This window comes from Stenella coeruleoalba (genome assembly GCF_951394435.1).
Source record: "Stenella coeruleoalba genome assembly, chromosome: 7".
In the NCBI taxonomy this organism is placed as follows: domain Eukaryota; kingdom Metazoa; phylum Chordata; class Mammalia; order Artiodactyla; family Delphinidae; genus Stenella; species Stenella coeruleoalba.
In genome coordinates this window covers 94026581-94039825 of record NC_137153.1, presented here as the reverse complement: position 1 = coordinate 94039825, position 13245 = coordinate 94026581, and the positions used below count along the sequence as shown (strand labels likewise).

Below are 13245 nucleotides of genomic sequence, written 5' to 3'. Positions count from 1 at the left end.
CCAGTTGACAGTGCTCTGGGGATGGGACTTTTTGAGGAGTTCTAACCTGGACTACTTCTTATAAATGCAAGGTTGATGGTCTTCATTACTTCCATAGTTGTGAGCTGGCCACAAACATGGCTGCTCATCCTGAGGTTGAGCAGTTTTTATATATTAAAAGGTTCTTAGATTATTGGATATTTTTAATAATCTGAATTTTGGAAAAGTTGATTTTGACTAATTTTTTGGCCAGTGTTTTCATTGCTTTTATTAAGTAGGGTAATTACTAAGGTCATACTGCCATTTCAGAAGTCCCTCCCAATTTCAGGCTATTTATTCAAGCTATAATTTTAAAAGGAAACACTAGGTAAGAAATACGAATAATTTTAGGTTTTTTATAAAATTGCAAATTTTCTTCCCATGAAAGCTGATTCCAGATTACACTTTTATTAGCAATAATATGAGGGCTTCTCTTACTATTATCTCATTAATAACCATAATAATGAACATTTACAGTTTGTGTGTAATGCCTACTTTTTTTCCGGTACAATTCTTACTTTTTTGTTAACAACAGCCCCTTTCTTTTCCAAAACTGAGCCTCACTCATTCCAATTAGTGGTTCTTTTGGGTGTTGCCAACTGCATTACTTCCTTCCCTTGAGTGCAGTGGGTGAGCCTGACTATATCCTAGAATTCAATATTGCTGCCTGAGTAATAGTTTATATGGGTAAAATTTAAAACCAAGGAAGTTTTAAACATGACCAGCATCTCAGAAAGACAGAAGCGGTATATGCCAATTATCTGAAATATTGAGCTTCTGATGTTTACATATTATATTAAGAAGAGAAAGATAATACATAAGTGTACAGGCTGATTTGGATCAGTTTTCCCAGAAAAAGCCTTAGAGTTTTGTGGACCGTGGTTTGGGTAAAAGCTAAATAGGAATGGTTATGAGTTGAGTTGTTTAAAGAATAATTAGATTTAGTACCTTTATCATAGATATGTCTGTTAGAGATGTGAGAGCAATACTTGCAGTGAAAAGAATATGTGGTGAGGAGGTGTCCAAAGGAAGCCTGGTAATATGGAGAGAGGGACTGTGATTTAGGTGCATTCCTTTTTTTCAAGGCTATACCAGTTATGGTAAAAATCAAATGCCTGAACTCTGGTCAGAAAATTAAATGTTTCCAGAGAATCACATTACTGCCCTCCTCCTTCATTATAAGAAATCTATGACACAGCAGTAATTTTTGTCTCCAGGGTCTTCAATTGTTTCCAACTCTACTTATGTCTCTGATAGTTAAAAACCTGCTCTGACTGCCCTCATCAAGGATCATGGCTCTTACAGCCTGTGGTATCAAGAAGCTGTCCTTCTATGTCTGACCTCTCTTTTGTGGCCTGCTTTTAAATCATTTAAAATCCTTAGGGTTCCTTGAAAATTAGCTTTGATTTTTGAGCTTTACAAAACATTTTGAAGGGTGTTATTTTCCAGAGGCTGAACATAAACTTGCAGTATTGTTCTCTATACTACACACTGCTTAAATGGTATCATGTAGTATTTGTTCTTGTGTGACCAGCTTGTTTCACTTACCATAATGTCCTCAAGGTTCATCCATGTTATGACATATGGCAAAATTTCTTTCTTTTTAATACTGAATAGTATTCCATTGTATGTATACACCACATTTTCTTTATCCATTCATTCAACAATGTACAGTTAGGTTGTTACCACATCTTGGCTATTGTGAATAATGGTGCAATGAACAGGGAATGTAAATATCTCTTAAAGATCTTGATTTAAATTCTTTTGGATATGTATGTAGAAGTGATATTGATGGATCATAAGGTATTTCTGCTTTCATTTTTTTGTTGCACCATTTTACACTCCCACCAACAGTATACGAGGGTTCAATTTCTCCATGCTCTTACCAATTATATCTTTTTTAAAAAATGATGGCCATCCTCACAGATATGAGGTGACATCTCATTGTGGTTTTGAGTTGCTTTTCCCTGATGATCAGTGATGTTGAGCATCTTTTCATATATCATGTAGTATTTGTAACAATCACTGTTCTGTAGGCTGGTGATCTGGACAAAACAAGAACTTCATTGTGTTTACTATTGCTCTTACTTGAAAAAAACTTCAAAAAAAGCACAAATTAAAGTAGTAGATTCATTTCCATAAATAGTTCATTCAACAAATATTTGCTGAGTTCCTAATACAGGTGAAGAACCACTTTTCATATTGAATTACTGAGTAATTTGTATGAGTATGTATAGTGAACAGAGCAAGAATAAGTCCTTCAAAAAGTACTTGAATATCTTTTTCTTAAAGTACACTTTCTTAATTTTTGACTTGGTTTTGTTGTTAATCATAGAGGAGATGAAAAGTATTCTTTGATTTGCTTTTTTCATCAAATAAAAAAAAAAAACAGATACTAGTATGATACTATGTTGCCCCATATGAATTTAAATGATTAATAATATTGTTTATGTTACTACTAAATATATACTTAGTACATAGCCATTATTTTTTCTTGAGTGTCTATGGTTTCCATTTTAAAAAGGCAATTAAGAAAAATAAATATAGGAAAATAGCAGATATATGTCAATTAGCATCATGTTTTATGATATAAACATGGATTAAGAAACCAAAACATGGGCTTCCCTGGTGGCGCAGTGGTTGAGAGTCCACCTGCCGAAGCAGGGGACACGGGTTCGTGCCCCGGTCCGGGAAGATCCCACATGCCGCAGAGCAGCTGGGCCCGTGAGCCATGACCGGAGCCTGTGCTCCACAACGGGAGAGGCCACAACAGTGAGAGGCCCGCGTACCACAAAAAAAAAAAAAAAAGAAACCAAAACATTCAAGCAAGCATCTTCATTTAAAATCCACATTATATCAATTATTTAACTATGTATTCCCTTTAAAAATGACAGACTGGTTGAATTAATTAAATAGTTATTTTGGTTTCTATACATACATACAAGACACAGATGTAAAACTCACTCATAATTTAAAAAGTCATTTGGCTTTTTATGCTGAAAGAGTTTTCATTGTCTTCAGTCTACATGTACAAGAGGAGCTGGAAATGTGTAGCTCAAATGATTTAAAATACAGCACTTCTCAAACACACAGCATTATAGTTTTTGGTCTTTAAAGAGTAGAGCCAGTCTTGAATATTTTAAAAATTAAACAGGAATTTTGCAGGAAATTCTCATGGAAATTATATGGGCACAACATACAAATAAATTACCTTAAAAAGAATTTTATTATAAATAGAACTGCTTTTCTCTCAGATATAGTTCATCTTGTACTGAATTATTTTCTGTAGTGGACAATATTTAAGTGGGGCTATAATTAATAAACAGAGAATGCAAATGAGTCATTGAATTAGGGATATTATATATTTGGATTGGATAAGTTTTGAGATTTCTTAATATATGTGAACTAGAGAGGAGTTCTGATGGTTCACTAGATTTTTAAAATTTATAAACCCAAAAATGTTATTACAAAATAGTTAATATTAATATAAATGTTACATTACATGTTCAATTTGAAAGCACATACTTTTTAGTATCATCACTCTTAATCAGTTGTTTTGTGAAAAGTGTAGAAATAAGTTCAGAAAGCCTCCTTGATCTGTCCTTAGTGACTTCCTGGCACCCGATGCTAAACATTACTTTATATATTTTTCCAGGTTGTTTATGTTTTTTACTACACAGGTATTTTAAATGTGCTTATACTGCACAAATTCATGACTTTTTCTCTAGCAGAGTGTCAGCCTACTCTGCAAGTTATTGTTGAGTGATTTAAGAGTCTACCGAAATACAACGCTTGGCAGACTTTTCTCAATCTCATTCTTAAAAGGTAGTTACATAAATAAGTATATTGAATCATCTAATTCAAGAAATTAATGCAAATTACCTTTCCTTACAATTTAAAAGATGTGATTCTATAATTAAGTCTCAAAAATCGTTTAATGAACAGCCTTCTTGAAACAATTCACTCATATCCCACAACTCGATTACAGTTAAAACTGTGTATCTTTAAAAGATGTAAATAAATTATTCTATGCAAAAACTATATTTTTATTTTATGCACTGTGTTCCACAAAACATTTAATTGAAGTAAATCTTACCCAGGTATAAATTAATAGTAAACTGAAGGATTCAGATTTGCTACTAGATTTAAGAACAATTTTATAATATTTCATTTTATCTGCCAAGAATAAGAGTAATAATCAAGTTTCAAACTTATTTGAACATATGTTAAAAACTTAATCTAATAGCTCTAAGGATCTATTTCATATGCTTATTTTAAAATGCTGTAAAACATGGGAAGTAAACATTTTGCTGCTAAGGACTTCCTAATTAAATGCTGAGATTGGAAAGGAAATTGGGTTTGCATTAGCCATGACTTTCCTTTTACCTTACCACTCCTGAAGTATTTTCTGCTTTCATACACGCCCTACTCTTCTTAAGCTTTCAATTCTCTTTCTGATCCTGTTTGTTGGCTGATCTAGAATCTATCCTTCCACAAAATCTTACATTATTCTTTTCTTTCGTTCTGTCAACTTTTAAACTACAAATATGCCCAGGTATACCTGGTAATACTAAAATCTCTTTATTAAGTTTCTTATTTTCTCTCCTCTCTCTAATTTAACAGCTTGAAAGTATAGTCTCTACAGACAGTCTTTAATTTCTCTAGCTCCAATTTACTAATTCATTTTATTGCCTCAAGTATCACAAATTGATGAAAAAAATCCAAACATCACACATAATCATCTAATTGGAAAATCCAAAGACTCTTCATTTTCTATTCGATCTAAACCTTTCCAAGTTACCTAAAGTTCTTAATCATTCCTTCTTATTGAAACCAGGCACCTTTGGCTTCAACTTTACCGTTCTTTTACCGTTCCTAAAATACTGTCTTTTTGCTTGATTGATTCTTTTTCATTCTGTACCCTAAAACTGGAGATAACAAAGGAGCATCCTTAGCTCTGCTGAGTTTCTCTAATTTTGCACTCCATGGGCCATCTGTTCCATTACTCTGGCCTAAACATCTTCTTCATAGGGTTGATAAAAACAGTTAGATAACTATGTATATATAGTCATTGTTTACATCTCTATATATAGTGATTATATACATACATGTAGATAATTTATAACTAGGGAATGACATATTTGGCCCTAAAGTATTTTATGAATGAATGTTTGGTTTGAATAAACTAAAAATATATATTGCCAGTATACTTCTCTTTTCTGATTGTCAGATGTGTATTTCAAACTGCTTATTTGATGTGTCTGTCCCTAAATCACACTTTTTTAAGTCCAAAACTTATCTAATTATCACATGCCCTCTCCATTCACATCATCCAATGACTGCCATTTTGGTGTCTGCTAAATACATTAATGGATTTGGGCCAAATTAAAGACATCTTGCACAGGTCAGAAACCTGAAAGTCATATTCTTGTTTTCTTGTCTCCAGTCCCACATTCAGTGAGTCATCACGTAATGTGAAACATCAATTTTAAAAAAGTTTTTTAAATTCTTTCTCCTTGCTCTCAACATCTACTTCTGTTCCTGCATTTCACTCATATAATCTCTCCTATGGGCCATTTCACATATTGACCCTTGGGCTCTCTGCCTTCTGTTCTTTCAACTCACTCACATTTGGTATCTACCCTCCACCACCACAGGAACACAGTGCCTATGACCATTTGCTGAGAAGTCTGTGGTAGCTCCCCATGGTGTTAAAAGCCAAAAAGGCTTTTAGTGATTTGGCTCCAAACTACTTTTCAAGCCTCTTACATGCCATGCCCACAGATGCACCTTATGCTCCAGTCACAATATATTACTCACACAACCCAGAGATTTTTTGTGATGTACATACTGCTATACTGTAAGACATTTAGTGCCTCCTGCTAAGAATGCTTTTACCCAAAGTTTCTTTATTCTCTCTAAAATCTTCTTTGCCCAAATCACTGCCTAAGAATCTCTAGCATGAGATAAGCAATATAGAAGTATCAAAATGTGAAAAACAGAGGTGAGCTAAAAAGAATGGGTTCAAAAATCAATTGACCATATTTGTGTAGTATATTTCTAGCCTGTCTTTCTTCTCTATCTATCTATCCATCAATTCTACATTTTCTTCTTAAACAGTAAGTTTAAGAAGAAGTTTATAGTCTATCTTGAATCAGGAAGTATGATTCCTCCAACTCTGTTCTTTCTCAAAATTGTTTCTTTCAAAACAAACACATTTTTATTGAAGTATACTTGATTTACAATGTTGTATTAGCTTCAGGTGTACAGCAAAGTGATTCAGTTATATATAGTCTTTTTCAGATTCTTTTCCATTATAGGTTATTACAAGATATTGAATATATAGTTCCCTGTGCCATACAGTAGGTCCTTGTTGTGTACCTATTTTATAATACAATAGTGTATTCTTCTCTCATTCTCTTTCTTCTTCAGCCTCTTTTTTGTATTATTATAACTTATGAATAAACTTGGTATCTTGTGTAGTTACCCCTGGAAATGGGCACATCTCTTCTCTTAGTAGCCTCTAGTGTTGAAGTTTGAGTCAATCTATTCAGGTTTAGTCACTATGATTACCCTCAGTGCACCATAGGCTTTCAATTCATCTAGAGGTTACACTTAATTTTATCTTGTATAACAACACCTTTCACCTTTCTGCATCCTAAGTGGACATTTCAGATTGTTTAAATGAAGTAAATTTAATTTCATCTTAATTGATTCAGAGTTTCAGTGTTTGTTTTTGCTGGCTCTCTTTCTTGGCATTATATTTCTTCAGATGTTTTGTGATTTTGGTGTACTACCATTTTAATAAGTAGATTTTGTTTTGATTTGATTTAATTTTGTGTTTATTTTGTTGTTTTTAAGCATTAGTAAAAGATCCTTACAGAGTCTGGATGCCTGATAAGGTCATATATATATGCAAACACACACATGTGCACAAACATATCAGTATAGTCTATGGTTTCAAAAGTTATTTATGATCATTGTTGTTGGATATATATATGTGTATACACACACACAGATATAATTTTAAGGTGATTAATTTCATCACTGTTGCACTGCAGTTTGTGCTCTTTTTTTCTACTTTAAGAAGAATCTAAGTTATAGACAAATAGACTGAAAAAAGTTCTTAAATCTGTACTTTTTTCTATAAATGTTAATAGATGGACTAATTAGATCCCTTCGACAATAACAACAAAAGTCATCCTATCCCAATTTGTTGACTAACTCTAGTAATTTGATTTGAAATACATACACATTATAATGTACTACATGTAAATTAGTATTTTTCTAGATGATTAATTCTGCTGCATTGATTTTATTCTGCACACTAATACCATACTTATTTAAATATTGTAGCTTTATATATTGTTATATTTTGAAGAAATTTCTCTCAGTATTCCCATGTTGCTGTAATATCTTGAGCATTATTATATATGTTAATTTCATGAGGATCTTTAGAATCAGCTCTATCAACTTTCACGGAATCCATATGGATATATTTCTTTGGAATATATTAAATTTATAGATTATTTGATAATTTTATCTGCATACATAGGCATAGATACACATTCATACATTCATATATAATTTTTCATGTTTTGTTTCCCATTTTTCATTTATATTCAATATTTTAATTACCATAAAACTTTAAAAATTCTTATGTGAATATTTACTCTTCATTAACATGAACCTATCTTTTATATATATCTATTAGAGATAATGACATAGTGTAATTAATGCTTTATTTCTATTTGTCCTTAGACACTGATACTGTCATGTATTAAGTTTGCTTTATAACATTAAATTGAATTCACAAAATACATAGCATTTCTGAATTTAGTTTGAATACTCAAAATATTGGATATTATAATAAATAAATATCTAATTATATAAACTATGCCATATTCCAAAACTATATTTTTCTTTTATTATGACTTTTAAAACATTACACAATTTGTAATTATAATTCAAATTGCAAAATGACACTTAAACCTTGATCTAAATATAGACAAGTTAGGACTCTTTATATTGAAATTAACAGAATACGTAGCCCTAACTGGCATTAACAATACAGGGAGTTTAGTGACTCATGTTACTTCGACATTATACCTGGACTGTTTGAAGTAGTCTCCTGATTCCCTTTCTGAATATATCACACTCAGGCACATGCCAATTGTTACGTATCAGAGTGTCTATACTATTAGTCACAAGCTCTCAAACTATTAAATTAAAACAGAATTAAAAACAACAACCCAAGCTGCATTCAAGACTTCTTGTTACTGAGTTCATTTATAGACCTTGCAGCCCTACTTCATATCATTCATTCACTTATTTATGTTTTTATAGGTCTATTACCTTTTATCACAAGGAAGTAAACTTCAGAGGTAAAGATTTTTGCCTGTTTTGTTCATTCTTAAATTCCCAGTCCCTAAAAGAGTGCCTAACACATGGTAAGTACTCATTAAGTATTGGTGAAAGAAGGAGTGACTTGTTATATAGTCAAATGGGAATACTTATTCCACAAACATAATGAATGCTTTCATTTTCCTGTCATCGCTCAAGATATACACCCTAGTGTAATGACCTTTCTCTCTATTTTCACAGCATGAAGACACATAATTAAATACAGGTCTCAACCGTATCAATTCTTTAAAGCTCTTCTTAATCACCCCAACTCAATGTTAGGTCTTTCTCCTTTAAATTCTCATAGCACTTTGCATCATTTTTATAGAACCTATAATACCAGGCCCTTAAGACTCACTTGAAAAATTACTTGTCTTATTCTCCCTAAAAGACACTATATTCTTTGAGGCCAGAAGCTGTGTTTTAGATATCTTTAGAACCTTATCATTTAGTGGAATAACATGTTACTGGAAAACATTCAATGCATATTTATTTAATTGGGCTAGGTATTATTTTACGTTCAACATAAATTTGGCAGAATAAACCAGTGTTTATCACGCATGTAAATGTCAAAGGACATTGTGCTTAATTTTATTCCAACAGATTAATTTGTTTGTGTCTGCTAATAAACAATTTAACTACTATCCCTGGGAACTAAGGAAATAACTAATTTTATGAATAGTTTCCAGTGTAAACAACCTTTGTGACTTCATGTTTAACATAGTATTCATTATTTTTAGATAGAACTCAGTAAGGAAGAATTATCTTATTCTGGAAAAAAATGTAATTCATGCTCTGAAAATATAAATGAAGTAGAGTTCATACTGTTAGCTAGTCTGAATTTCAGTTTGGATACTTAGCATGTTAATTTATACAGATGCATTACAAAATAATTTGTCACATATCCAGCAGTTTTGAGAAAGTTATGGGAATGAGTTCTTTGTTAGATTTATATAGTGAATATATAAATGCATAAATATAAAACCAGAGTGAAGAAAGAAGTTGTGGCATGACAGAATCCAGATAAAAATGGGAGCAGCATTCATTAATTCTGGAAAACTGCTAAAAATCCTCAGATGTTTATGGGTAAGACAAATATTAAATTTGTCTGGAAACTACAGTCCAGGTCAGTTTGAGAAGCAAAGGTTTTAAAATAAAACAGATCAGTATTCACATCCATGACCTGTAATTAAGTAGGGCCTACCTTCCAGAATGATTCAAAGATTCATTAGTAAAGTGGTTATTTAAAATTAAGCATGCAATTAATGTTAGTTTCTTCAATTTGAGGTGTTAATGGGAAACTTATGAGGAGTAAATGAGATAATGCAGTGGTTGTCAACATTTTAAAGTATAAAGGTTTCATATAAAAAGCAGTAGTGGATCCTCAATCCTTATATTACTCTTTTTTTGGCTTAATTTAAAATAAAATAAAAAAAAACAGGGAAAAGCTACTATGATTTGTTAAAGCTCTTAAAATGAATTTTAAAAAATTTATGACAGTACTTATATGACTTTGAAGAAGCAGTAATACATATTGTTAATAAGGTGTTATTTTTCCAGCCAGTGAGTATTTTCCCTAATAATAGGATCAACCTAACATATCAAGCAATTCAATGCTAAAGTGTTTTTTCAGAAGAAGCTACAGCTTTTATTAAGGTCATTCTTATGAGTCCTCCCACTCCTGGGTTAAAACCTTCTCTTTTCAAAGATATCTAGGATAATCATTTACTATAAGTCGTGAGTTAGGCAACAGTAAGGGAATGAACATGGCTGTTGTTGATAATGTTGGTAATGATAATGCTTTCAATGAACCCTCCAAAAGTTCACTCACACACACACACAGTTAAAACAACAATGTAATTTCTCATTAAAGGGAAACATTTACATTTCACAAGCAATGGACCTCCAGTGTGGCATCTCGAATATACTAAATGCCACTGATAATTTAAGGGTTTGGATTTTCATTTCCACATGTTGTTCTTTAAGCTAGCTGCAGATGAATTTGGCTGGATGCCCACAAGTGAGAGAAAAAAGAAAATCACAGCTTAAAATATTTCCTTTATAATGACATTTTGTCAGCTGATTAATCTTTTCTGTTACACAGCTAAATAACACCATATGTTAGCCACGAGTTTATTGCTATAAGATACAAGAAAGATCTACCCCATGATAAATGATTTGGATATTTTTTAGCTGAAAGTGAAAGGGAGAAAAATGCTGTTGGAATCTTGTTTCCAAAATCATTTAGGTAGTTTGAAATATATCATAGAAATGAGTGTGTCTTCAGAAATCAGAGCAATGTTTTATAAGTTAGGCCTTCTGAATTAAGCCCATATGGGAAAACACAACTTTCCCTTAAATCTATGTGGATTATGTTGGCAGAGTGAGACACTCTTTCCAACACTAGCTACTTGAAATTTAATTAAATACTTATGATGTTTAAACAACAACAAAAATTCAAAATACATTTTGTTTGATTGTATATTAAAGCCAAATGAAGCTTGAGAATTCATTCTATTTTATTCTCCAGATACTTTGTATTTAAAACACAAACAGTAGCAACCACAATATTAGAGCAAAAGAAGAAAAATGATAGTAGATTGAAATTTATTTTTCTAGTATATTATTTTATTTGATTCAGTGAAATCATTCAAAGTCATTTATTGAGTGCCTACTGTGTGCCTACTATTTTAAAAACAGATAAGACCTGTCCTCACAAAAATTATATTCTAGTTAGGGAAAATATACTATGAATGAATGAAGAAATAAATCATTCTATCAGTATAATATAACATGATATAATATTACCCAATAATTACTAATGACTTCAAAATAGATTAGTACCATAGGAATTTTAAATAATGAAATTGAAGTATCCAAATGCTACAAAGAATCAAAATTAAGGATGAAAAAAAGTGAAATAAAAGTTAAATAGCCCAGAAAATTCGTTCTTCCATTCTACCCAACAGACATATAAGACACATAAACTTTTCTCAGTTTCTTAGTTTAAGCAACATGCTGTGCTGAGTGTATTTCTATTATGTACATAGATACACTTCATATTATCTGTAAAGGGAAAATCTATATCAACATTAATTCATTCACTTGTTTACTCACTACTTCATTTATAAATTCAGTGGGCATGTATTTAGTGGGGTCAATATAGTGTAAGATAAAAGTTTGTATTCTGGAGTAGTACTGTCTGGCTTGAAACCTGGCTTGACTTTTTATTGGCTGGTGCCCTTGCCCTTAGTTCCTTTAACTTCATAATAAGAGCATATGCCTTATAGAATTTTGAGAATTGAGTGAGAGAATACATGGTACGGCAGGTACCTTCTAGAGCAGCCCCCAATGAATCATGCCCTTATGAAATCCCTTCACCTTGAGTATGGGTAGAATCTCTGGCATGTTCCTAAGCAGGAGAATATGGTAAAATGATGGAATGATACTCCCATGATTACATTTCCTTAAAGAGGACATGTCTTATCAGACTGTAAAAAGAGAATCATTTTATGACCGTAAAGAAGGAAACAGCAATGTTGTAAACCGCATATGGAGTCACATGGTAGGAACCTGTGGGTGGCCTCGAGGAACTGAGGGCAGCTTCCAGCCAACAGCCATTAAGAAGCCAGGGCCCTAAGTCATGCAGCTACAGGAAACTAATACTACCAACAAATTAAGTGAGCTTGGAAGCAGTTTCTTCCCTAGCTAAGTCTCCAAATAAAGATACACCTTGATTACAGCCTTGTGAGACCTTCAACAGAGAACCCCATTTAAGCTGTGCCCAGACTTCTGATCTACAGAAACTGTGAGATAACAAATGTGTGTGTGTGTGTGTGTAAGCCACTAAGTTTGTGGTAATTTGTTATGCAAGAAAAGAAAATGGGTTTTACATGGAAAGGGCTTAGAATAATACCCTAAATAAGTAAATGACTCAAAAAGTTATAGCTTTTTAAAATCATATACTCCATGACCTAGGAATTTGACTAGTCACTTTTAAAAAAGATGGAGAAAATATGGTACCTACATTCTTGGAGTCTATTGTCAGAGACAAACATAAAGAGATACTGATACAATGTGGAGCTGTTGCTTGAATGGAGGGAAGCATGGCATCTTCTGGGAGTATCTGTAAATGCAACAGAATACAGACTGGGGTGATCAAGGAAGGCATGCCAGAGAAGTTGATGTCTAAACAGTTCTTAAATGATGATTCTCTCTTTCTATCACACATTTAATTAACTAGTTTCAATGTATTTCTTCCAACAGAATATAAACTCCCTGAATTCCTAGTGCCTAAATGAATGCCTAGCATATGGTAGGTGCTTAATATTTATTTGATTAATGAATTCCAAGTCAATCAAATGGGTAAATTTGTGGAAGGTCACAAGGAAATCAGGCAAGAAGAATATATTAGGAAGAAGGAGTGGCATCTGCAAAATCTTTTTTTTTAGCTGCACTGTGCAGCATGTAGGATTTTAGTTCCCTGACCAGGGATCGAACCCATGCCCCCTGCATTGGGAACATGGAGTATTAACCACTGGACCACCAGGGAAGTCCCAGCATCTGAAAAATCCTGGTGGTCAAAGGGGCACTGTGTCCTGATAGCCACCAAGTGCTTTTTTCTCAAAAACTGTCTCACTGGAAGGACAAAATACTATACTGTAGTCAATGCCTGGATGCCCATGCATGTCTCCAAACACATGTACAACAAAGTATTGATGTATTTCCACCCTCACTCATGACATGTCATATGTTACCAGATGACAGGAATTGCCCAGATGCTTATTATGATCTTTGAGAGTCCAATAAAGATTAGATTTATAT

At 32.7% G+C, this 13245-nt stretch overlaps 1 protein-coding gene across 4 annotated transcripts in view; it reads right to left on the bottom strand.

Annotated features, from left to right (window-relative positions):
* Positions 1 to 13245, bottom strand: part of LOC307188513 (uncharacterized protein) — a 263852-nt gene that overhangs the window by 55052 nt on the left and 195555 nt on the right. For all 4 annotated transcript variants that reach the window (XR_013828959.1, XR_013828960.1, XR_013828961.1 and 1 more), the window contains one exon: positions 12449 to 12547. Coding sequence is in view for 1 of the 4 variants with exons in the window: in XM_079925746.1 (XP_079781872.1) it covers positions 12449 to 12479 (31 nt within the window). In the remaining 3 variants the exon portion in view is untranslated. The remainder of the gene's footprint in view (positions 1 to 12448; positions 12548 to 13245) is intronic.